The sequence below is a fragment of the Ursus maritimus genome, unplaced genomic scaffold, assembly GCF_017311325.1.
Source record: "Ursus maritimus isolate PB19 unplaced genomic scaffold, ASM1731132v1 scaffold_30, whole genome shotgun sequence".
In the NCBI taxonomy this organism is placed as follows: domain Eukaryota; kingdom Metazoa; phylum Chordata; class Mammalia; order Carnivora; family Ursidae; genus Ursus; species Ursus maritimus.
In genome coordinates this window covers 11,303,234-11,330,378 of record NW_024425564.1, presented here as the reverse complement: position 1 = coordinate 11,330,378, position 27,145 = coordinate 11,303,234, and the positions used below count along the sequence as shown (strand labels likewise).

General features: G+C 41.4%; 1 protein-coding gene across 4 annotated transcripts in view; it reads left to right on the top strand.

The window, feature by feature from the left end:
* Positions 1-1,089: 1,089 nt before the first annotated feature.
* MRS2 (magnesium transporter MRS2) overlaps positions 1,090-27,145 on the top strand; it is a 37,315-nt gene continuing 11,259 nt past the window's right edge. For all 4 annotated transcript variants that reach the window (XR_005838769.1, XR_005838770.1, XR_005838768.1 and 1 more), the window contains exons 1-9: positions 1,090-1,387; positions 3,336-3,409; positions 5,933-5,969; positions 7,170-7,282; positions 15,052-15,225; positions 17,077-17,207; positions 17,889-18,005; positions 19,493-19,645; positions 19,876-19,993. Coding sequence is in view for 1 of the 4 variants with exons in the window: in XM_040644927.1 (XP_040500861.1) it covers positions 1,198-1,387; positions 3,336-3,409; positions 5,933-5,969; positions 7,170-7,282; positions 15,052-15,225; positions 17,077-17,207; positions 17,889-18,005; positions 19,493-19,645; positions 19,876-19,993 (1,107 nt within the window). In the remaining 3 variants the exon portion in view is untranslated. The remainder of the gene's footprint in view (positions 1,388-3,335; positions 3,410-5,932; positions 5,970-7,169; positions 7,283-15,051; positions 15,226-17,076; positions 17,208-17,888; positions 18,006-19,492; positions 19,646-19,875; positions 19,994-27,145) is intronic.

The window sequence follows — 27,145 nt, the reverse complement described above, 5'->3', positions numbered from 1 at the left end:
ACCTACAGCTTATTGACAAGTCCTTGGAACAGGCAGAGCGACATTCCTTTAGGGACTCTACTGCCTCCAATTTGACACTTTGCTAAGGGCAAAAGGCAATCCTAGCCCAACTTCTCCTCCCCACCCCACCCCACTGTAAGCCTACTTTAACATATAAAAATTCTTTTGGAAACTTCCTTTATCTCTAAACCCCACAAGATACATGTTGGCAATCATCCCCCAAGCATGTGGCCCACCGATATACACCTGAAGGGTCTCATGACTAAGGTTTTATTACACAGTAATAAATGACCTTTCCCCAACAATAGCTAGCCCCCTCAAGGTCCGGAAACCTTGCTTCCAAAATTCCTTAGAGACTTACACTCTCCCTAACCCCCTCCCAACTTGAAAGTATACAAGGGGCCACTCCTCATGACTCCGGGGCAGCTCTTTCTGCCCATGGGTCCTGTCCCCGTGCTTTAGTAAAATCACCTTTTTGCACCAAAGACGGCTCAAGAATTCTTTCTTGACCATGGGCTTCGAAACCTAAGGTCTTTTCCTACATCAGTTGGCACATAAAATAATCGTTCCTTAAAATTGACACAGTTGATTAAATACAGAGTATGAATCTTATCGGTTTATGTTCCTCAAGCTTCACTTGCAGAAGTTTAGTACATCATTCCACAGGACAGTTAATTGTTTCTGCCACAATAAATTTAAATATAAATTGAGTTAGGAACCGGCATAACCTTTTCACTTCCAAATTGCGCATTTTATCAAATGCATGAAATTGCTCCAGAAACTGCAAAGCATCATACACAGGCCCGGTATTTCTTCACATTCCTAGTTACCAGGAATAATAACCCTTTAGGCACGGGGTTGACCTCTCCAAGGGCGCAAGGGTTGGATCCGGGTTCCGCCAATCGCGCCACGCAGGTAAACGCGACCCGCCCACTAGCCCAAACCCGTCCACCGGCACTTTCCAGGTACGCGAACTCCGATTGGCCATGGGACGCCAGGAGCGCGCCCCCCAAAGGCACTTCCGAGCATGCGTGGAAGAGGAGACGCAGGCGCGGCGCGGCGGGTCCCGCGCATGCTCAGTACGCAGAGGTCGCACCTTAAAGTAGCCACACGGGGTCGCGTTGTTGCCGGCTGACCAGCCACCGACTGGCATGAAGGGCTGGGGTGTTGCTGCCACCTCCTGCTCGATCCAGCGCCATGGAATGCCTGCAGAGCCTGAGCCGGCTCCTGCCCATCGCCTTGGGGCTGCCCCGGCGCACGCTGTGTACTGTGTTTCAGGGCCTGACCCCTGGGTCGCGCCCCGTTGCCGCGTGCGGCTCCCCGGCCCAACTCCTCGGGCAGACCCGAGCCGCGCAGCTGTTCGAGCCCCGCCGGCCCCGCGTGGCAGGTACTGCTTTCTCCGCCCCGCAGCCGCAGACGCCGGTCTTGCGGTGACCCCAGGGCCCTGACCTGACCGCCCGGCCCGACCCGGCGGGTCTGCTCTTGGGGCCCCGTCCGGGAGTCCCGCCAGCCCTGGTCCGCGGCCGGAGCGGCGGCCCCGCTGTGCGCCCTGACCTCCTGGGGTCTCCAGGCCTCTGCGGCGAACCTACCTCTCCGCTGGACTGCCCTTGTGGGAAGGTGTTGTTTGTTTTTTTGTTTTGTTTTTTTTTTAAACGAGCTTTTCATCCTTATCGAAGTATTTTTCTAACCAGTCTTCTTTCCTTTGGACATTGATACGTTTTTCCAGTTGTTCAAGTAAGGAATTGGGACGCACCTAGAGACGAGGCTGAAGACTTTCGAGACTTCGTAGTAAGAGTTGCTCCTGAGAAAGATGTTCTCAAGCACGGTGTAACAAGGGGCAGGGGTCAGAGTAGTGGGGAGGAGGAGGAATCGGAGTTATTTATTTTTTCATCAAATGATAAAGCATCACGATAAGTTTATATTTTAACAAATGCGAGAATATGGGTGCTAATATTGCTCGGAAACAAGCGGCATTAAAATGTGTGGCTCTCAAAAGGATTGCACTGTTGCCAAGTTTTCTCAGTTTTATACTCAGAAGCCTTAGAAGGCTCGCATCACCACCTCCTTCCCTGCACTCACTAGAGAGTCTGAATTGGGGTACACCTCATATTCCCTCCTTTAATAATGCTTGGGAACCCAGTTTCAGCCCATCTGCTCTTTCAGGACAAACACGGAGATTCAGAATCTCAGTGGAATCATTTTATCTAACTTGTAGCTGATTAGCAAAATGCTGATTTATAGCCCTGACTTTTACCTTTATTCGTCCTACCCTTTTATAAAACGCAAACAACAAACCTCAGAGGCTAACCAATTACATGAGACACTGTATGTAACGGAAAGGAATATGATCAGAAATGAGAGTATATTTGCACATTCTGTGGAGTCAGCATGATTACTTTGGAAGCAGAAAATAATTGGTAATATTTTTACACCTTCTGCCCATTGCTTTTATATTTACTATTTTGAATGGTGTCCTTTGTTAGTCGTTAATTTACGTGGTTACACTTCAGAACTCACTTCAACTCAATCTAATCATGTTTTAAATAGACTTATTTTCAAATAAAGATTTTTCTTCGTTCCGGTTCACTGGGGTCTGGATTCCAGTTCAATGGCTTATTTTATAAGTATTCACTATGTAAAGTATGTGGAAAAAATATGGAAGTAAAATCTAGGTTTCATAATTTTTTTTTTTTTAAAGATTTTATTTATTCGACAGAGAAAGACAGCCAGCGAGAGAGGGAACACAAGCAGGGGGAGTGGGAGAGGAAGAAGCAGGCTCCTAGCGGAAGAGCCTGACGTGGGGCTCGAACCCGTAATGCCGGGATCACGCCCTTAGCCGAAGGCAGACGATTAACCGCTGTGCCACCCAGGCGCCCCTAGGTTTCATAATTTTATAGGTCAAATAATCCTGATATTGGAATGCTGAAACTGGTGGTATTTAGGATCTATGTTTTCTAAAATATATCTACCAGTATAATTTTCATGAAGAGCCTTTTTAAATTATGCAAAAAAGATGGACATTTTAATTTCAGAACACTGTTACACATTTGTTCATTTGACTTTGAGGTACCAGTAATAATTCGAATAAAGGTGGTTGGAATCCATAAATTATTCTAGTACCTCACTTAAGCCATTACTTTTAAAAATCATTCCCTGCCAAATCTAACGTAATTCCCTACAGATGTTACGTTAGAGTGTTTCTTCTTTTTCCTTTAGGAAAAAGTTTCCAAAAAACAGTAAAATAGTCGGAAGACCACATAATATGAGAGTTGTTGTAGCCGGATGTTAATACCTATTGTATGATCACAGAGAATTCTCTATAATTTATTCTTCAGGTGAAATGCACCGGTTTAGAACTTCTGATGTGTCTCAAGCCACTTTAGCCAGCGTAGCCCCAGTGTTTACTGTGGTGAGTATGTATGATATGTTTGATAACTTACACAAAGTACTTCCCGTACTTCCTAAGTTAACTGGGTCGGACTGGTTGGCAAAGGTAATACTTATTTTTTGTTGTAGAGTGAATCATTCTACTCGTAAGTCCTCTCATCTTTGTGTTTTGCTTAGCCAGTGACCTGAGTGCCAGCTAGATTTACTTAACAGCACCCTTGAAACTTTGCTATTGACTGTGGAGGTCATCTTTTAATCCTAGAACTATTCCAATCACAGTTCAGCACTTCTTACTCAAGATTTCCCTGTGAATCCATGTAGAAGTCCTTGCAGGCTATTAGCCCTAGGTGCTTGACCCTGTGCTGTGCAATGTGATACATGCAGAAGCATTTTGAAGGCAGCAAAGTGTAGTATTTAAGAGTGCATGCTATGAAGGTTCATGATCTCTGCAACTTTCTCTCAAAGATTCAGGAGAAAAAAATGAATAAAATAATAAGAAATAATGTGTCTCACACCCACATATCTTGAAAGAGAAAAATTAGGCCATTGGGGCAAAATGTTAGCAAAAGATGACTCTAGGTGAAAGTTACATGGGAATTGGTTGTAAGATATTCTTGCAACTTTTTTTTATAGGGCTTTAATTTTAAAAAGTTGACTAAAAGAAAGTTATGTGCTTGTTCTGAACTAGCATTCCTAAATTCGTATCTCAGCCCTGCCTCTTACTGTTAACTTGGTGGACTTGGACAGGGTATGATAATGTCTTTATGCCTTTGTTTTCTCATATGTAAACTGGGGATACTAGTACCTACCTTCTAAAATTGTTGCGAGGTTTGAATTAACTCACAGCTGTATATAAAACCCTCACACATGTAAGCATTCAGTATATATTAGCCATAATCATCATTATTGAGGCTTATTAATGTAAGAATTTTTCTTTATAAACTATTCAAACAAGAGAACCCCCAAAATTCCATGTGAAAGTTATCACTGTTATTCAGTGTTCTAGAACATTTGGCCACTTTGGTTAAGAATAAATTCAGATAATAAATATTGAAAGAAGGTTCTTTGCAGGTGAAATCATTGTGTACTGATAACACCTAAGAAAATTAGTTGATACTGTTTGAAATGAGAGCTTGCTAATCAGCTCACTTTCGATGTTACTTTACAAGATTAACATTTAAAAACATCATTTTCTATGATCTTTTTTATCAGAAAAATCTCATTAAAGAAAAATGAAGATAAATATTGAGATGCAAAAATACTCATATTAAGTTGAAAATGGAGGAGAGACTGCAAAAAAGTGTAACATGAATATATTGAGTAGGAAAAGTCTAGGAGGACATTCAGTGAAATATTGGCATGGTTTTCTCTAAAATTTGTCTTATGTGATTTATTTTATTTTACTTTATTTCAAGTTTTCTGCTGCAGATATATTGTGAAATAAATTTGAGAAAAGCTAGTCTGTATTACACAAAATAAAGTTTCTTTTGATGTAAATTTGCCCTTTAACACTGATGGCCTATGGTACTCATATTGATCTGATCTTTGTTCATGAAAAGCAAGCGAAAATATATACTGTGGGATTTTATTCTGTTGCTATTAACAGCATACAGATATTTCCGTGGTAATAACCCAACACTGGTACCTTCAGCTATACCTTAGAGTCTTTCTGAACATGCGTATTTAATAGCAATTAGAACATTCTAGCACATATTCAAACTTGACAAGTATTCAATACTTGTGGACAAGTATTTCAGAAAAATGTTTCCTCTGCTTTGTAGGAAATAAGTATATTTCTGCATCGTGTCCTCTCTTCATACTATCAGAAGAGGCCTTTTCTGTAAATCTTTGTTGATTCTGCAACACTCACCAGAGAGACTTCATAGCCTCCAGTAGATACTTAGATTCACAAGATAAGCCACATGTGTTCAGAAAGATAAAGGATAGGAAACGCAAAAGGGCGGCATCAGGTGTTTCCTCTTCCAGAGAAGTCCTTGCAGCCATCCAGTGGGTTCTCTGGACCCCGTGTGACAACTCAGATGCAAGAAGTTGATGTTCTTAAAGGTGGGTGTGAGTTTAGAATCCCCATGCCTTTTAGTGCTGATATCTCTTGTAACCATCTCCAAGGCCTAAGCAGGGCTCCTTCAAGGAACGTGGCCAGTTATAAGAGCCACCCCACTGAAGGAAAAGCAGGGGGTGCCTTCCTACCAGGTATCGGTAATTCACTCGTAGTCTTCCTGCAGTCTACCAGGTACTGGGCATTTTTACCGTAGGTAATGTTGCCTAGTAACACAACTGATACTTTTTTATCAGATTTCCAGGGGAACCAAGACAAAGTTAATCAAAGGTCACATTTGTCCTAACAGAGAAAAAAGGGGTTCTTTTAACCCTAAAACTCATAATTGAATTTAACCTAAAGAAGCAGTTTTGGTTTATTTGTGCACTCCTGTGTTTGGGAGCTATCATAATAACAGATGGTATAATACTATAAAGAGCATGCTCGTTTGGGAGAAAATAATATTTTGTTTTTATTATCTCTCTTCAGACAAAATTCGACAAAGAGGGAAATGTTTCTTCTTTTGGTGAGTACCTTTCATTTTTTTATAAGTCGCTTTTTTAATCAGTGAATGAGTGAATCTGATGGAAATCAAGAAATTGCAGTGTTTTCAGTGGAATATTCTTTTTGTGTGTGGGTGTATTGAAAGAGATCTATCTTCAGCATTTGTCCATCAGTCTAATTGGAACTGGCAACACCTAGACTGTGCATGTTGTCCCAGAACTGGTTTCTGGTTTTTTTGTCAGGAGCCACTTTAACACAATGTTAAAGGAATTTTTTGAAAGCAGAGGCTGGTGTGCGGCTGGAGCACGTTTTGTTCTTTAGTCTCCCTTTCCACGCCCTGGTTCACATGTGCGTGTCCTGTTCCATATTTACGGCAAACTTACATAATACCACCGACATTGAGGTGGCAGTGGGGGACAGGACAGGAGGGACAGGGCACTAGATGGCACTCTGCAGATGATCGCTCTTAAGGCCAGTTACTTTGTAAAAGGAAGCTAAGCATCCCTTTACTGTCTGACCGCAGATGCAGGCTTGGTTCAGATTGCCCGTGTGCTTCCAGCCACAGGATCCTGTTCCTGCTATTGCCGAGATCCCGTTGGGAAATTTGGGGTATTTTTTGCCCATTATCCTTCCAATGACTCTTCTCCTTAGCGCTCTGTCACAGGAGTGATTGGACACTACAAGTACAGATGCCATCACAACCATTTCTTGAGTTTCTCCATCTGGCGTGCTTTCTTTTAGGTAATGAGGTTAGTTTTCAGGTGGGAGAATCTAGTGAGAAAACTATTTTCTCATTTTGTATTAGTCCAAGAACCGAGAAAATTGAATTCTCTGTTCACAGACTTAAAATACTGAAGGTAAAAAACATTGGAAATGTAGTTCTGTATAATCTGTATTAAAAAAAGAAAAATGACCCGTCTCTAGAACTAGAAATTGATCCTGTAGGTCTCAGTTGTGTGTGGCTGTGGTTTTTACACTGCCCCAAGGGACATCTAAATACAGAGAAATTTTATGAAGTATGGATAAGATGTTTTTCGTCTTATTAGAGTTTGACCAAACTTAGTTTGTTTTTGAGGTAAAAGTGGCTATTAAAAAGACACATTTTGGCTCGTTCCTGGTAGTAGAAAATGACGTCGATGTTGGTGGGAAGGGTGCTCTGATACTAAAGTCTTCCATTCATTGGTGTGGCCCACTCTTTTCATTAAAAATATCTCTTTTATAGAAAAGAAGAAAACTGACTTACATCAAGAATTAGGTCTTCAGGCCAGAGACCTGAGGTTCCAGCACGCAATGAGCATCACAGCCCGGAACAACAGGGTTATCATGAGAATGGAGGTAAAGGGTTTTGTGTCATCTACATTTCTCACTGGAGTTTGGCCGAAGTTACTTCCTAGCCATCTTGATCAATATCTAGGTTAAAAGCAATTTTAGGGCGCCTGGGTGGCGCAGTAGTTACGCGTCTGCCTTCGGCTCAGGGCGTGATCCCGGCGTTCTGGGATCAAGCCCCACATCGGGCTCCTCCGCTGGGAGCCTGCTTCTTCCTCTCCCACTCCCCCTGCTGTGTTCCCTCTGTCGCTGGCTGTCTCTCTCTCTCTGTCAAATAAATAAATAAAATCTTAAAAAAAAAAGCAATTTTGTGATGAAACGGCTGTGTGAAACGTAAGCTACTTTACAGTATAACGTGTCATTGTGAGTGTAACTCCTCTTTCATGGGTTCTGTACATGAAAGGCATAACTCTGCTCTATTTTATGTAGGAAAACTTACGACTACAGTGTCTGTTCTCACTGCTTGAAATTGGTCTCTAGTTTCTGAAATGATAAGCAAAAGAATCTTGATTTATAATAGACATTTTCGGTTGTATACAGTTCATGTCATTATAGTGTAACTTCAGCAACAAAGAACGTATTCTGGTTCTCCAGATAGACCAGGAATATCCCTTGAAGTTCATAATTTTAACTTAAATTTTTATTTTAACCGAAAGCTTCCTAAAATAAATTGTATCTTCCCCTGCTTACTGAGAGTACACTAAATATAATTTGACTTTATGTAGTGATTCAGAATAAATTTGAACATAATGTAATTTTGGTAAGCTAAGGTCTAGGGTTCAGAAATAGATGAGATACAGTTCTATGGTATGGGCCCTGCAGTAGACCTCCTTCCCTACTTTTTTTTTAAGATTGAAGATCTTATTTATTTGAGAGAGACAGAGAGTGCAAGCATGAGCAGGAGGAGAGGCAGAGGGAGAAGCGGACTCCCCGCTGAGTGGAGAGCCTGACACGGGGCTTGATCCCAGGACCCTGAGATCATGACCTGAGCGGAAGGCAGAGGCTTAACCAACTGAGCAACCCAGGCACCCCTGAAATCAGTTGTATTTCTATACACTAATTATGAAGCAACAGAAAGAGAAATTAAGAAAACAGTCCCATTTACAATTGTACCATAAATAATAAAATACTTAGGAATAAACTTAACCAAGGATGTGAAAGACATATACTCTGAAAACTATAAAACACTGATGAAAAATTCAAGGTGACACAAAGAAATGGAAAGCTATTCTGTGCTTATGGATTGGGAGGACAAATATTGTTAAAATGTCTATACCACCCAAAGCAATCTACAGATTTAATGCAATCCCTATCAAAATACCAACAGCATTTTTATTAATTTTTTAAAGTTTTTTTATTTTTAATTTTTTTATCCATTTGAGAGCATGAGCAGGGTGAGGGGCAGAGAGAGAAGCAGACTCCCCACTGAGCCTGGAGCCCAACGTGGGCCTTGATCCCAGGATTCCAGGATCCTGACCTGAGCTAAAGGATCCTGACCTGAGCTAAAGGCAGAGGTTTAATCGACTGAGCCACCCAGGTGCCCCTAAGTTTTTATTTTAATCACCAGTGCCCATCATCACAAGTGCCCTCCCTAATCCCCATGACCTTTTTCCCCCATCCCCTACCTACCCCCCCCTCTGGTAACCACTGGTTTGTTATAGTTAAGAGTCTGCTTCTTGGTTTGTCTCTCTCTTTTTTTTTTCTTTCCCTTTGCTTTCTTTCTTAAATTCCATTTATGAGTAAAATCATCTGGTATTTGTCTCTCTGACTTATTTTGCTTAGCCTTATACTCTCTAGCTCCATCCATATCTTTGCAAATGGCAAGATTTCATTTTTTTTTAATGCCTGAATAACATTTCATGATACACATACACCACATCTTCTTTATCCATTCATCAACCAATGGATATTTGGGTCACTTCCATATCTTGGCTGTGTAAATAATGCTGCTGTACACATAGGGGTACATGTATCCCTTTGAATCTGTATTTTGTGTTCTTTGGGTAAATACCCAGTAGTGCAATTGCTGGATCATAGGGTAGCTCTGTTTTTACCTTTTTGAGGAACCTCCCTACTGTTTTCCGCAGTGGCTGTGCCAGTTGGCATTCCCACCAACAGTGCAGGAGGGTTCCTTTTTCTCCATATCATCGACAACACCTGTTGTTTTTTTGTGTTGTTGATTTTAGCCATTCTGTGAGGTGTGAGGTGGTATCTCTTCGTAGTTTTGATTTGCATTTCCCTGATAATAAGTGATAGTGAGCATCTTTTCCTCTGTCTGTTGGCCATCTGTATGTCTTCTTTGGAGAAATGCCTGTTCATGTCTTCTGCCCATTTTTAATTGGATTATTTGTTTTTTGGGTGTTGTATCAGCTCTTAATATGTTTTGGACACCATCCCTTTATTGGATATGTCATTTGCAAATATTTTCTTCCATTCCATAGGTTGCCTTTTAGTTTTTTTGAGTGTTTCCTTTGTTGTGCAGAAGCTTTTTATTTTGGTGTAGTCCCAATAGTTTATTTTTGCTTTTGCTTCCTCAGGAGATATGTCTAGAAAAATGTTACTACACCCAGTGTCAGAGAAGTTACTCCCTGTGTTCTCGTCTAGGATTTTTATGGTTTCAGGTCTCTCATTTAGGTCTTTAATCCATTTTTAATTTATTTCTGTGTATGATGTAAGAAAGTGGTCCAGTTTCATTCTTTTGGATGAGTCTGTACAGTTGTCCCAATAAAGATGCATGGTATGACTTCAGTCTTTGAATTTGTTGAGGCTTGTTTTGTAGCCTAATATATGATCTCTTCTGGAGAATGTTCCACGTACACTCGAAAAAAATGTGTATTCTGCTGCTTTAGGATGGAATGTTCTGCATATGTCTGTTAAATCCATCTGGCCCAGTGTGTTATTCAAAGCCATTGTTTCCTTGTTGATTTTCTGTTTAGATGATCTGTCCTTGATGTGAGTAAGGTATTAAAGTCCCCTACTATTATTGTATTAGTATCAGTTACTTCCTTTATGTTTGTTATTAACTGTTTTGTGTATTTGGGTGCTCCCATGTTGGGTGCATAAATATTTACAATTGTTAGATCTTCCTGTTGGATTGTCCCTTTTATAATTATATAGTGTTCTTTGTTTTATGTTACAGTCTTTGTTTTAAAGTCTGTTTTGTCTGATAAAAGTATTGTTACTCTGGCTTTCTTTTCACTTCCATTTGCATGGTAAATGCTTCTCCATCCCCTCAGTTTCAATCTGCAGGTGTCTATGTCTAAAATGAGTCTCTTGTAATCAGCAGACAGATTGGTCTTGTTTTTTTTAATCCATTCTGATACCCTGTGTCTTTTGATTGGAGTGTTTAGTCCACTTACATTCAAAGTAATTATTGGTAGAAATGTATTTATTTCTTTATTACTTGTTTTGTGGTTGTTTCTCAAGATTTTCTCTGATCCTTTATTGTCTTTCTTTCACGGTTTGCTGGGTTTCTTTAGTGATATACTTGGAGTCCTTTCATACATATAGTTGGTTTCGATTTGTGGTCATCATTACATTTGTGTATAAAATCTACATATTGCAGTCTTTATGCAGTTGATGGTCATTTAAGTTTGGAACCATTCTTCCCCCCTTCCCCACCCCGTGTTTTAGGTATATGGTATCCTGTTTTACATCCTTTCATCTTGTGAGTTCCTTAACGGATTTCTTAAAAGATATATTCATTTTTACTGCTTGTGTTTCTAAACTTCCTACTGTCATTTTTAGTCTTTCCTTTGCATGCCAAGATTCCCCTTTAATATTTCTTGCAGGGCTGGTTTAGTTGTCATGAACTCCTTGAGTTTTTGTTTCTCTGGGAAACTCTCACTTTCCTACTCTGAATGCTAGCCTTGCTGGATAAAGCATTTTTGGTTCCAGGTTTTCCCATCCAGAACTTTGAATATATCATGCCACCTCTGTGTCTTGGAAAGTTTTTGCTGAAAAATGTGCTGATAGCTTTGTGGGGGTTTCCTTTGTATGTAACCATCATCTTTCTCTTGCTGCTTTTTATATTTTTTTCTTTATCACTATATTTTGCCATATTAATTACAATATATCTTAGTGTGGATATGCCTTAGTGTGGATATGTAGATTTTGTTGGGAGTTCTCTGTGCCTCCTGAATCTGGATATCTGTTTCCTTCCCCAGATTAGGGAAGTTTTCAGCTATTATTTCTTCAACTAAATTCTCTACCCCTTTTTCTCTCTCTCCTGGGACTCCTACAATATGAATGTTATTAAATTTGATAGAGTCACTGAGTTCCATAAGTCTTTTCTCCTGTTGCATAATTCTTTTTCCTCTTTTGTTCAGCTTGATTACATGACTCTGTCTTCTAGGTCATTAATTCATTCCTCTGCTTCTTCCAGCCTGTTCTTCATTCCATCAAGTGAAATGTTTCTCATTTCATTTATTGATCCCTTTATCTCTTTATTATTCCTTATCTCATTAAGGATCTCACTGATGTTCTCCATTCTTTTCTCAAGTCCAGTGAATATCCTCATGATCATTGTTTTAAATTTCCATCAGGCATGTTACTTATATCTGTTTGCTTAGATCTCTGGCTGTGGCATTGTTTGTTCTTTGATTTGGGATAAATTACTCTGTCTTCTCATTTTGTCTAAGTCTTTATGCCTATTTCTGTGTGTTAGGAAAGTCTCCTGTTCTTGAAGATAATGGCCTTATGAAAAAGAGGTCCTGTAGTGCCCTGCAATGTAGTGTCCCCTGTTTCCCAGGGCCTTACACTTCTGCGAGTATCTCCAGTGTGTGCTGGGAGAGCTATGCTGTTGTGTCCTGACCACTTTATCCTTCAGGTCAGTCATCTCTAGAGGCTCTCTTCGCCTGTAGTGGACAATGTTTGGTCCCTGGACTGATTGTGGCACATTTTAACTTGGTGTGCTCTGGTCTGCTTGTGAAATGAGAGCTGTTCCTACTGCCATGGAAACCAAGGCCTCGCAAAACTCCTGGGTCAGGAGATGCGGTACGAGCAGGGGTTTGGGCTGGTCTTCTGGGGAAGGGGGCCTGCTGCACTGGGACTGAGACAGGTATGACTGAGACACTATCCATTCCACCAGAGTGTGGGGTGGTGAGACTTGGTGTAAGCAAGTTAGGTAGCGAGGGTTGCTGCTAGGCTGGTTTCTGCAGGTGGCTCTATGTTTATGCTGAGGGGCAGGGGAAGACAATGGTGCTTACCTGTTCCTTTGTTCCTAGAGTGGTTTCTCCATGAGTGCTTCCTCTCTGGGACACATTCCAAGATGAGCAACTAACGTTTCCCTACTGTGTGCCCCACGTGCTCTTCAGATTGCGGTTTCCATGCTGTATGTCCAAGGGCTGTTTGCCCTGCCTTTTCTCCAAGAGCTGCCCCAGTGTCCTCTGTGCTCCAAGCATGTTGACTTTTAAAACTCCAGGCTTTAAGCCCCACTGGTTACATGAACTCATGAAATTCAGGCTTTCCTGCTTTTCAAGCCAGTTGCCTTGGGGATTTGTTTTCCTCATGTGTTCTGTGTGCTTGTTTGTCTCTTGTCCTTCCCCACGACCCTGGCTCCCTCCCCACCACAGCAGCCGATACATTTCTCTCCCAAGTTGCGTCTCCATACTTCCTATCTTCTTTATGGCCTCTCCTCTCCCTTTAGTTGTGGAGTTTGTTCTGCCAGTCATCAGATTGATTTCTGGGTTTTTTGGGGTGGTTTAATAGCTATCTAGTTTTATTGGTGGGAGGAGGCAAGCCTAGTGTCCTACTCCACCACCATCTTTTTCTCCCACCAACAGCACTTTTCACAAAGCTAGAACAAATATCCTAAAATTTGTATGGAACCACAAAAGACCCCAAACAGCCAAAGCAGTCTTAGAAAAGCAAAGGTGGAGGCATCACAATCCCAGATTTCAGGATATATTACAAAGCTTTGGTAATCAAAACAGTATGGTAATGGTACAAAAATAGACACATAGATCAGGAATAGAAAACCCAGAAATAAACCCATGTGTATATGATCAGTTAATCTTCGACAAAGGAGGCAAGTATATGAAATGGGAAATAGGCAGTCTCTTCAATAAATGGTGCTGGGAGAACTGGACAGCCTCATCCAGAAGAATTAAACTGGACCACTTTTTACACCATATGCAAAAATTTAAAATGGATTAAGGACCTAAATGTGAGACCTGAAACCATAAAAATCCTAGAAGAGAGCCCAGGCAAAAACAGACTTTTCACTATAAGAGAACAAACTGATGGTCACCAGAGGGGAGGTGGGTGGGGGAGGGGTGAACTAGGTGATGGGGGTTAAGAGCACACTTCTGACGACGAGCGCCGAGGCATGTATAGAGTTGCTGAATCACTACATTGTACACCTGAAACTAATACAACACTGTGTTAAGTAGACTGAAATTAGAATAATTTTTTCTTTTCCCTGATCATTTTTTTAAAAAATTATCTTTTTGATGAAGAGAGAAGTGTGTGATAAAGCAAATTTAGCAGAGTGTTACTTGTACAGTCTAAATGATACGTATATAGGTGTTCACTGTGTAATTTTTCAACTTTTATGTATAAAAATTTTCATATGTTGGGGGAAAATGTGAAAAGTCTCTAATTTTTATATCACTAATACAGTGGCCACAGGCTACTCTTCTAATGTGAAGGATGCTAGTCTTTAAAATAAATTTCTAATTTCTTGGTGCTCTAAATTAGAGTACTAAGGTTATGTTTTATCTTTATAATTTTTTTTTTTTAAAGATTTTATTTATTTATTCGACAGAGATAGAGACAGCCAGCGAGAGAGGGAACACAAGCAGGGGGAGTGGGAGAGGAAGAAGCAGGCTCATAGCAGAGGAGCCTGATGTGGGGCTCGATCCCATAACGCCGGGATCACGCCCTGAGCTGAAGGCAGACGCTTAACCGCTGTGCCACCCAGGTGCCCCTATCTTTATAATTTCGAATTAGCTTAATATGTTTTGGTGACAGTTTAAAAAGGCAACTTTCCCATTCCAGCCAAAGTAATCACGATTACACTGAATCTTTTTTTTTTTTTTAAGATTTTATTTATTCGACAGAGAGACAGCCAGCGAGAGAGGGAACACAAGCAGGGGGAGTGGAAGAGGAAGAAGCAGGCTCATAGCGGAGGAGCCTGATGTGGGGCTCGATCCCATAATGCCAGGATCACGCCCTGAGCCGAAGGCAGACGCTTAACCGCTACACCACCCAGGCGCCCCTCAATCTTTTTTTTTTTAAGATTTTATTTATTTGACAGCAAGAGAGCACAAGCTGGGGCGGGGCGGGGGGGGGGGGGGGAGCTGCAGACGAGAGGGAGAAGCAGCTTCCCACTGAGCAGGGGTCCCGATGTGGGATGCAGGCCTCCATCCCAGGACCCTGGGATCGTGACTTGAGCCGAAGGCAGACACTCAACCAACTGAGCCGCCCGGGTGCCCCTAAACTAAGTCTTTTCTAAAAGTCTACCAAATACATGACTTAAGAATACCTTATCTTGTTTTCTTTGTTGCCTGTTCTCCTGATTATCCTGGGAGTCTTGATATGTAGCTTAATTCCAGTTGTGTTGAGAGTGAGTTAAAGTACATTTTAGACTTCCTTTCTTTAAAAAATACATCTTTTTTTTTTCTTTTTATAGTGATTTGGTTTAGGCTTAATCCAGAGATAAAACAGTATTAAGCCCTATTTTATGAATGTTATTCTTTTTCTATGGCTTTACAACTTGCATATTTGCATGTGTATGTGTTTGGGTGTACATATGTATAATTTTTTTCTTTTTACAGTATTTGAAAGCTGTGATAACTCCAGAGTGTCTTCTGATACTAGATTATCGTAATTTAAATTTAGAGCAATGGCTGTTCCGGGAACTCCCTTCACAGTTGGCTGGAGAAGGACAACTTGTCACATACCCTTTACCTTTTGAGTTCAGGGCTATAGAAGCACTCCTACAATATTGGGTAAGCTTGTTTTTATTTAGCTTCTTGAGTTTGTTGTTTTAAAATGCTGTTGAGTAGGAAGACAAATTGGTATTGTTTCAATGGCACCTTCCCTAACCACACCCTCCCTCCAAACAAAAACATCTCTGAGGGCCTGTGTGGAGACCGTATGTAATTCTTAAGCTGTATGATCCCGTCAAATAGATCTGTGGTCTCTAGGTACAGTTTATAGAGTCTCTTTGAGAGACGTATTTTGACATTCAGTTAAGCACATTTTAAGTTGGCTGTCCTTTGTATAATTTTGGTAACTGTATTTTAGGGGTGATAATTCAAAATACTTAACATCCTAAATAGGATATAACAGAACATACCAAAAAGTTGTGGCTTTTTTTTTTAAGATTTTATTTATTTGAGAGAGAGAGAGACAGCCAGAGAGAGAGGGAACACAAGCAGGGAGAGCGGGAGAGGAAGCAGCAGGCTTCCAGCGGAGCCCGATATGGGGCTCGATCCCAGAATGCCAGGATCACACCCTGAGCCGAAGGCAGATGCTTAACAACTGAGCCACCCAGGCGCCCCATACCAAAAAGTTTTAAATGTATTCCATTTTATTTTGTAACTAAATTGTGTGTTGTAAAACTGCATACACATGATAAGCATTATAGCTCAGATCCTTCTACTACTTTCCACATCGCTCTGATTTGGGTGTACAGTCCTTGCAGACGGCTAGGTGATGCTACTGTTTGAGACCTACTTTGACATAGGAAACACGTGTAATTCTTCTAATGATACCCCCATCATGTGGATGGTTACCGGGTGTCTAGGGACCCTGTCAGGCCCTGAGCAATGGTGGTCACTGCCCTCCTGGCCCCACAAATTGTTCATTATCTTTTCTTCCCCCTAGTAGTCAGGGTAGTACTGTTCAGGAGCTGGCTGCGTGCAACAGTTGGTTCTAGGAGCATGCTAACGAGAGTGAGGGAAGGAAGCAGGTAAAGAGGACGTGCAGCGGGTGAGGGTCGGATGAGCCCGGGACCCTTCTCTTTTGTCTGCCTGCTGTACCGAGGGAGTAGGAGATGGCTGCATTCCCCAGTCGCTCAGGTTTGTGAGGCAGGAGCACCAACTAGTACCAGCCGAGGAGATGGTGACTGGTTGGAGCACAGTTACCGAACAGGGAAAATGCAGGGGAGGGAAAGAGGGAAGGTGCAGCCGGTGGTCGGTGAGAGGCTACGTGGACTGAAAAGCTCTCAGGAGCTCACGCTGAGATAAATAGAACACGCTGGCATTTATGCCATTCGTTCGTCTTACTAATTACTGCTTGATTCTGTTATGCTGTCTGCCGGCTGGTATGGAAGTATTTTAACAACGGGTGTAGCTGTATCAGTGCTTTCCTGCTGAATGCCTGAATGATAAGAAGTACACTTTTGACTTGACACTGATTTGTTCCTTGAAGTCCCAAGTTATGTTTTTATTTTCAGAAGAATTTTTTTCATAGGAATTTTGAACTGTATTTTGTTTACAAAGAACATGGGGATTGTTTACCAAATGTAAAATGTGTGTTTTAATCATAGAATGGCAGGCTTTATTTTAATCCATCTTGCATTTGTTTCCTAATGAATGTTTGTGGGAGAAGACTCTTATGAGAGTTAATTCCCCGTCAACCAGATGCAAGCCTGGTAACATTATGCATGGTTATCTGTTAACCTGGTAGATCTAGATTTTTGAATCATCTGAAATAGGCCAGCAGTGACCATGTTCTGAAACATTAGCAGCCTTCCCAGCTATGACAGGTTTCTGTGTTTAATCAGAGGATTCACTGACCCTGAGTATTCTAAAAAGATTGTTTTGATTCTTATGAAAGGTCATGTTGTTATCTAGATCAGCACTCTTCAGGGGAAGCTTAGCATTCTGCAGCCACTGATCCTTGAGACATTGGAAGCTTTAGTGGATCCCAAACATTCTTCTGTAGACAGAAGCAAACTGCACATCTTACTACAAAATGGCAAAAGGTAAATACGGGTAATTTACCAATTTGGGAGGTAAACAAAAATATCTTTTTTTTTTTTTTTTAAGATTTTATTTATTTATTTGACAGAGAGAGAAAGACAGCCAGCGAGAGAGGGAACACAAGCAGGGGGAGTGGGAGAGGAAGAAGCAGGCTCCCAGCTGAGGAGCCTGATGCGGGGCTCGATCCCAGAATGCCGGGATCACGCCCTGAGCCCAAGGCAGACGCTTAATGACTGCGCCACCCAGGCGCCCCTAAACGAAAATATCTTAAGCTTCTTTTTTAGTAGTCCTAATAGAAAATGTATAACATTAATTAAAATACAAAATCAGTGTGATTATTCCCTGTTTTAAAAATACCAGCCAGTTTTGCTAATGGAAATGGTTTTCTCTCTGTGCCTTCAAAGTAGGAGAGTAGCCTAGATGGGAAGTTGAGCTTAAAAGGGCACATAGACTAATGGTTATTGAAAAGCAATTTTGCATGAAATGCTGTATCAGGGTCTTCATTTTTGGATGGGAACTGATTATTAACGTGCATGGTAAATATCAAAATTTTTTTTTACAATTTGCTGTTTACCATAAATGTATCAGTGGGTCTACTTGATAAGATACTTTAAAAAGGTACTTTATTTTATAGGGAAATGTGTTTAATGTTATTGATCATTGCTATACAACCACTCTTACAGTCTGTCAGAGTTAGAAACAGATATTAAAATTTTCAAAGAGTCCATTTTGGAGATCTTGGATGAAGAAGAGTTGCTGGAAGAGCTCTGTCTAACAAAGTGGAGTGACCCACAAGTCTTGTAAGTATGGAATCCTGCCTTGTTACTCTTTTGGTAGGATAAGTCTTCTGTCTTCTTCAGGATGGTTCTTCTTAGAGAACTCAACATTTTCTCCAGAATAGAAAGCATAGGCACTTTTTATCCCTAATTGTTTTACTATTTCCCTGTATGTATTGCATCTGATTCTGTTTAATGAGGATATATGGAGTGTTTACTGTGTACACGGGACTGTGCTGGGCTGTGATGAATATAAAAACACCGTTACTTTTATCTTCGACTGACCTCCGAAGTGGCACAATCTACCTGAGTAACTTAGCCTGGGGAGTACAGTGGAAGAGAGGGAAAGATACTCACATGGGGGCAGGGCGAGGGGGGTAAAGGAAGTTAAGACACTGGCATATATTCTGTAAGTTTGGCCTAATATAAAAATGCTTATCTTAGAAACCTTTTATCTCTTACAGAATTAGAAATTATTTAGTCTTCTTATGCACACTCAAGTTAAATGTTTACTTTTTTTTTTTTTTAATGATTTTATTTGTTTATTTATTTGACAGACAGCCAGTGAGAGAGGGAACACAGCAGGGGGAGTGTGAGAGGAAGAAGCAGGCTCCCAGTGGAGGAGCCTGATGTGGGGCCCGATCCCAGAATGCTGGGATCACGCCCTGAGCCGAAGGCAGACGCCTAATGACTGCGCAACCCAGGCGCCCCTAAATGTTTACTTTTTAAGTACTCAGAATATTTCGGTTTTGTTCTTTTTAGACAAGTATTAGAAATTAGTGGAGACACCTCCGTAATGTGTATAGTTTGCACAATCTGTACAGATTTTTTTAAGCATTTTGGGACATTAGTTATCAATACTAAGGAAAAATTACGATTATAAGGGCTGTTATATAGCAGATAGGTATAGGAGCAGAAACTCAAACACACTTGTAACTCTTGTTTGCTTTGCTTATTAGGCCAATCTGTGTCTAATATATTCTCTGATATAAGTATCTTTCAGAGTCCTTCAGTCCTACTTCCCCTTGGTGGGGGTTGGGTTATAAGTAAAGGGGCACAAAGTGACTACTGACATCATTTAAGAACATCTTTCTTCATATATGAAGATGACATTATGTATCCGCCTTGGAAAGGAAAAGCTTTTTATGTTTGTTTTTAGTTTTGTTTTGCCTTATTTTCACTAATTTGCACTCATCAGCATTTACGCGTCTGGATTTTCCTGTAACTGGTGGTGCATATGTGCATGAAAGCCCCTTGACTTGGGGCCACCGAACCCAGTGAACCCAGCTAGCCTGTAGGCTGGAACATGCGCCCTCGGCTTACTCTGTATAGTGTTTAGCATCGCTTGACAAAGCCACTCACTGATTGGCCTCAATGACTGTAGTAGAAAAAACAGAGGCCACTTTTTTCATTGATAGTTGAGTCTTAAATATGGATTCAGAAAGTTTTTGGTACCAAATGGGTGATGTGTGTATTGGGGGGATGCTAATTATGTTAACTCTTAATCGAAGTGAAAAGAGCAGTGCTGGAATCGACCATGCAGAAGAGATGGAGTTGCTCTTGGAAAACTACTACCGATTAGCTGAGGATCTTTCCAATGCAACGCGGGAACTCAGGGTACTGATTGATGATTCACAAAGTATCATATTCATCAATCTGGACAGGTAAGAAAGAATCCTATAGAACAAGCAAAGGAATTCTAAAGTGGTAAAGCTTTTAAGGAATTGCCATTTTGGGAGGAGTTACACTATCATTATCATCTATAAATGTTACGTAGAAAGATGTCCTTTCTTAAAGGTGTAGATTTAATTTTTGTGGTCTTTAATAAATGATTTCATGAATTTGCTCTGTATAGTTAGTGGGCCCTTCTGATCTAAGCTGTTCTCCTCTCCAGCCACCGTAATGTGATGATGAGGTTGAACCTACAGTTGACCATGGGAACCTTCTCTCTTTCTCTCTTTGGACTAATGGGAGTTGCTTTTGGAATGAATTTGGAATCTTCCCTTGAAGAGGTGAGACTATTATTTCAGTAATCTAGGGATTATTTTTTGTTTCGAAGATCATTTTTTAAAAGGGATCCTAAGGGGCCCCTGGCTGGCTCAGTCGGTGGAACATGCAAGTCTCCATCTTGGGTTGTGGGTTTGAGCCCCACACTGGGAGTAGCGACAGCTTAAAAACAATATCTGAAAAAAATGGATTTTAAGAGAGTCTTAACATGTATACAGCTCTAGTGAATTAAAATGTATACTCTAATTCATTCAAAATTCAGGCAGTATTTTTAGACCCTGTTGTAACATAAATATAATTGTAGTCGTGGTTACCTCACGTTTCTCAAAAAATGGAACCACACGTGGAAGAGGTTTGACAAAACAGTATTATGCTGTCAAGCAGTGCTCTTGCAGGATCACACTGAAGCTGTGGTGACGCGGGGTCACGCGACGAGAGGGTGATCCCGCAGGGTCACGCTGTGAGGCTGCGGTGACGCGGGGTCACGTGACGAGAGGGTGATCCCACAGGGTCACGCTGTGAGGCTGCGGTGACGCGGGGTCACGCGACGAGAGGGTGATCCCGCAGGGTCACGCTGTGAGGCTGCGGTGACGCGGGGTCACGCAGGATCGTGCCACGAGGCGGCAGTAGGCAGGATCGCACAGTGAGGCCGTGCTAAGGAAGGACTCCTTTTCTAATTTTCACGTGCCAGGCATTGGTAGTTTGCTTGCTTTATTTGGTGAGATCACAGCTCTAAAGATGGATGTGTTATCCCTACTTTGTAGATGAGAAAACCGGCTCAGGAAGTTGAAGTGATTTGCTCAAGAGCACAGGGCTATAAAATCACAGTTGTGATCTGAGCCCACGACTTGCATGCTCCGCTTTGCTGCCTTCTCACATTAGTGTAACACTAAGCTGCCGGAGTTCTTCGTATCACTGCAGCCTGGTGTTTTCAGAAATTATCTTACTGTAGGATTTCTAGAAAATAACCTGAATATGCATTCAGCACATTCAGGCTCTATGTCCTCGTTAATCTTTTTTTTTTTAATTTAAATTTATTTTACTTAAGTTCGATTAATTAACATATAATGTATTATTAGTTGAAGGTACAGTTCAGTGATTCATCAGTCTTATATAACACCGTATGCTCATTACATCACATGCTCTCCTTAATGCCCATCACCCAGTTACCCCATCCCCCCCACCAGCAACCCTCAGTTTGTTTCCTGTGATTAAGAGTCTCTTGTGGTTTGTCTCCCTCTCTGATTGTCTTATTTATCCTTCCCTTTCCCTATGCTCCTCTGTTTTATTTCTTAAATTCCACAAGAGTGAAATCATATGATATTTGTCTTTCTCTGACTTACTTCTCTAAGCATAATACTCTGTAGCTCCATCCATGTCGTTGCAAATGGCAAGATTTCATTGTTTTGATGACTGAGTAGTATCGCGTTCTATGTTTATACACATGTTTTTTTCCATTCATCTATCCATTGTGTCCTCATCATCTAGAAGGTCTGTTCTCTGTCTCTTTAGCTGTCATCCTAGTTCAACCCACGTCATCTCTCATCAGGACCACTCTTCACTTCCGAAAAGTGGTCTGTAAAAGAAGCACACGTGGTGGTTACTCTTCTGTGAAACTATTCAGTGGTTTTTAATTGCCCTGGAAATAAACACCCGGCCTGCTTGGGCTGCGGACTTTCCTGGTGTGCGTGCGCACCTCCACGCTGAAGCCAGCCTCGTCCCCAGCGCGGGTGTTGGATCAGTATTTCCTCACAGGCGTGCTTCCTCCTGGCCACAGCTCGCCGCGGCTCCCACCGCTCCTGCCTGGCCAGCTTCTGCCCACCTCTCCTGTCTCACTTCTGTGCCGCTTCTGAGGACAGTCTTTCCTGAGGCTCAGTCAGTGTTAGTCATTTTAATGCTCTTGATAATAAGATGCAAAAGAAAAGTAAATGCAGTATCTTCGTTCATTCAACTTATAAACACATGTTTTGGTGCCTGCTGTATGCTGCACGCTGCTTTCGGCCCCGGGGAAGCGGCAGTGAGGGCCTGCCCTTGCGGAGGTTACCTGATCGTAGAGGAGAGAGCGCATAGACATACATGGTATATGTTAGGTGGTAAGTGCCATAAAGAAAAAGCCAGGTGAAAGGATAGAGAATGTTCCCAGGAGGTGAGATAGGGAGCATTTTAGAGATAGGGTGGTCAAGAATGTCTTTCTAAGGAGGTGACACTAGAAAGTGGGAAGGTCTGCAGCAGAGGGGAAAGTTCTAAGCAGAGGGGACCACACACACATAATTACTGGAGTGGGAATGGGCTGCGTTTGTTCAAGGAACCGCAAGGGCGGGGCGGGGGGGGGCAGGAGAGGGTGAATCAGGAGGAGGGACGTAGGTGACAAGGTCAAAGGGCAGACAAGTGGGAGATGGTGTTGAATTTGTGGAACGTATTGAGAGTTTGGATTTATGTTAAGTGTGCTAGGCATCTGTTAGGAGTCTTTTAAGCCCAAATGTAAGTGTTAAAAAGTTCAAAAGTAACCAAAAAATCTTGCACAACATAGACCAACCCTTGAAATTCTCCGAAGATAACTTCTAAAGACCTTTGCAGATTCCCCCGCGTGTGGCTACAGAACTCTTTATACTAGTTCCTGTCATTCTCAGATCATTTTTGTTAAGAATCGTGTTTCTGTACGTACACTCTACAAGCTAATTTTTGTGCTTTTTTTCATTTTATACTTAAATATTTTCTCATTTAATGCCTATTTAAAAAAAATAGAAAAGGATTTTTAGAAATTCCTCTCTGATAGTTCCAGAATATGCAGTCCCAGGTGCAGAGCAACCCAGTCACAATGGGAGGTGAGTGGTTCGTGGTCACTCGCTCAGTACAGGGTGATTGGCTCCCACAGAACGAGATTGGGATCAGTGCTTCATCAGTACAAATTACATGTCTAGGTTTCCTGAAGAACAGCCCAGCCACGTTTACCAAATCCGCAGATGTCAAGGTCTCTGCTCCTGTGTAGACAGGCTTAGTATTGACAGTGGTCAATCTAGGATAGGAAAAGCTTTTTTACTTTTATTTTAAGATAATTTCAGACTCTTCTAAGGATAGTCAAAAAATTGTCATGGAGTCTTCACCCACATTCTCTTATCCCAGAAGTTGTATCACAGTCCCTGTCTCGTTCTATCTTTATGTACCGCCTTTTTCCCCTAAAACCACTGGAGAGTAAGCAGCAGATGTGATGCTCTTTACCTCTAAGTATTTCAGTGTACGCTTCCTAAAAACATGGCCCTTCTCCAGAACCACGGCGCAGACGTGAAACTCAGGAAGCGGACATTGTAGCAGTGCTGGTTTGGTCTGTGGGCCCTCTGCGGATTTTGGCGTTTGTCTCGCTGGTGCTCTTTACTTCAGAGAAGATCTTGACTCACGTGGTGCACGTTGTTGTCCTGTCTCCTTTCATCTAGACCAGTGTTTCAGTCCTTGTCTTTCATGGCCATGACATTCACAAAGCGTACAGATTTGTAATTCGACCCTTCATACCCTCTCTTCATTACCAGATGTGTCAGCGTGTTCTCACGTTAGTGCCATCAGGAGCCGCGTGAGGTGTGTCTGTCCCATCACTGGTGGTAGGAACTTTGACCATTTGGTTAGGGTGGTGTCTGCCAGCTTGCTCTGCTGTAAGTTACTCTCTTTCTCTGTGGACCGAAGTATCTTGTAGGGAGATACTTTGAGACTGTGTAAAAATCCTGTTACTCATCAAATTTTCACCTGCTAGTTTTCACATGCATCAGTTGATCCAAAATTAATTCATGCCTGAATCAAGTATTACTATGACGGTTACCAAATGGTGATTTTTTTTTTTAATTAGGTTTTTATTTTAATTCCAGTTAACATACACCGTGATGTTGGTTTCAGGTGTACAACACAGTGATTTCACACTTCTGTACTTCACCCGGTGCTCGTCACAAGTGCTCTCCTTAATCCCCATCCCTGCTTTCCCCGTCCCTCCCACCTGCCTCCCTCTGGTGACCATCAGCCTGTTCTCTGTAGTTAAGACTGTTTCTCGGTTTGTCTTTTTCCCTTTGCTCATTTGTTTGGTTTCTTAAATTGCACATATGTGTGAAATCATCTGGTATCTTTCTCTGACTGACTGACTGTGCTTAGCGTTATCCTCCAGCTACATCCATGGCTTTGCAGATGGCAAGATTTCATGCTTTTTTATGGCTGAATAATATTCTGTTGTATGTGTCTACACACACACACACACACACACACACACACACACACACTTTATCCATTCCTCAGTCCATGGACGTTTGGGCTGCTTCCATATCTTGGCTATCGTAAATAATGTTGCTATAAATACCAACACAGGGGTGCCTGTATCCTCTGAATTACTGTGCTTGTATTCTCTGGATAGATGCCTAGTAGTGTGATTCCTGATCATAGGGTAGTTCTATTTTTACCTTTTTGAGGGACCTCCATACTGTTTTCCACTGTGGCTGCACCAGTTTGCATTCCCACCAACAGTGCACAAAGTTTCCTTGTTCTCCGCATCCTCGCCAACACTGGTTGTTTCCTGTACTGTGGTTTTAGCCGTTTTGATCAGCGTGAGGTGATCCCTCATTGTAGTTTTGTTTTGCATTTCCCTGATGGTAGGTGATGATGAGCATCTTTTCATGAATTTGTTGGCCATCTGGACGTCTTCGTTCAAGAAATGTCTGTTCATGTCTTCTCATTTTTTAAAAAAATCATTTATTTATTTATTTTTTAAAAAGATTTTATTTATTTATTTGACAGAGATAGAGACAGCCAGCGAGAGAGGGAACACAAGCAGGGGGAGTGGGAGAGGAAGAAGCAGGCTCATAGCAGAGGAGCCTGATGTGGGGCTCGATCCCATAACGCTGGGATCACGCCCTGAGCTGAAGGCAGACGCTCAACGACTGCGCCACCCAGGTGCCCCATGTCTTCTCATTTTTTAATTGCATTATTTGGGTTTAGGTGTTGATTTATATTCATGTATTTTGGATGCTAGCCCATTTATCGGATATGTCATTGGCAAATATTTTCTCCCATTCTTTAGGTTGCCTTTTAGTTTTGTTCATTGTTTCTTTCGCTGTGCAGAAGCTTTTTTGTTTTGATGTAGTCCCAATAATTAATTTTTGCTTTTGTTTCCCTGCCTCAGGAGGCACATGTAGAAAGAAGTTGCTGTGGCTGATGTCAAAGAAGTTACCACTTGTGTTCTCTTCTAGGATTTTTATGATTTCAGGTCTCACACTTGGGTCTTCGATCCAGTTCGAATTTATTTCTGTGTACGGTGTGAGAAAGTGGTCCAGTTTCCTTCCTTTGCATGTTGTTGTGGAGTTGTCCCAAATCATTTGTTTGAAGAGACTCTATTTTTCCCTTGGATATTCTTGCCTCCTTTGTTGAAGATTAGCTGACCATATAATTAATTGTGAGTTTATTTCTGGGTTTTCTTTGTGTTCCATTGATCTGTGTGTGTTTTTGTGCCAGTACCATACTGTCTTAATGACTACAGCTTTGTAATATAACTTGAAGTCCAGAATTGTGATGCCTCCAGCTTTGGTTTTCTTTTTCAGCGTTCCTTTGGCTATTTGGGGTCTTTTGTGGTTCCATACAAATTTTAGGATTGTTTGTTCTAGCTCTGTGAAAAATGCTGTTGGCATTTTGATAAGGATTGTGTTCTATGTGTAGATTATTTTGGGTAGTTTAGACATTTTAACAATATTTGTTTCTCTAGTCTATGAGCATGGAATGTCTTTCCATTTCTTTGTGTTGGCTTTAATTTCTGTCATCATTGTTTTATTGTTTTCAGAATATGGGTCTTTCACCTCTTTGGATAGGTTCATTCCTAGGTATCTTATTATTTGGGGTGCCGTTGTAAATGGGATTTTTTTTCTCTTTTTGCTGCTGCTTCATTGGTGTATAGAAATGCAACAGATTTCTGTACATTAATTTTGTATCCTCCAACTTTACTAATTCATATATCAGTTCTAGCAGTTTTTTATGTAGTCTTTAGGGTTTTCTTTTTTCTTCTTTAAAGGTTTTATTTATTTATTCATTCGACAGAGATAGAGACAGCCAGCGAGAGAGGGAACACAAGCAGGGGGAGTGGGAGAGGAAGAAGCAGGCTCATAGCAGAGGAGCCTGATGTGGGGCTCGATCCCATAACGCCGGGATCCCGCCCTGAGCCGAAGGCAGACGCTTAACCGCTGTGCCCCCCAGGCGCCCCGGCTTTAGGGTTTTCTATCTATAGCATCATGTCATCTGCAGATAGTGAAAATTTCACTTCTTCCTTACCAATTTAGATGTCTTTATTTCTTTTTGTTGTCTGATTTCTGTGGCGAGGACTTCCAGTGTTGTGTTGAATAAAGGTGATAAGAGTGGACATCCTTCTCTTGTCCTGATCTTAAGGGAGAAGCTTTGTTTCTTGAGTATGATGTTTGCTGTGGGTTTTTCATATGTGGCCTTTATTATATTGAGGTATGTTCCCTCTAAACCTACTTTGTGGAGGGTTTTTGCCATAAATGGATTTTGTACTTTGTCATATGCTTTTTCTGCATCTATTGAAGTGATCATAGGGTTTTTATCCTTTCTCTGATTGATGTGACGTATCATGTTGATTGATGTGCGTATATGGAACCGCCGTGGCAGCCCGTGAATACCTCCCGCTTGATTGTGGTGGATGATTGTGTAATGTATGGTTGGATCTGATGTGCTAGTATTTTGTTGAGGATTTTTGTATCTGTGTTCATCAGAGATGTTGGCCTGTAGTTCTCTTTTTTGTAGTGTCTTTATCTGGTTTTGGTATCTGGGTGATGCTGGCCTCAGAGAATGAGTTTAGAAGTTTTCCTTTCTCCCCCCCTTTTTTTTTTAATAGTTTGAGGGGAATGGAAAATAATTTTTCTTTAAATGTTTGGTAGAATTCACCTGTGAAGCCGTCTGGTCCTGGACTTTTATTTGTTGGGAGTTTTTTGATGACTGATATAATATCATTGCTGATAGTTGGTCTGTTCAAATTTCCTATTTCTTCCTGATTCAGTTTTGGGAGGTTATATATTTTTAGAAATTTATTCATTTCTTCTATGTTATCCAATTTTTTGGCATGTAATTTTCTATAATATTCTCTTACAATCCTTTGTATTTCTGTGTTGGTGGTTATTATTTTC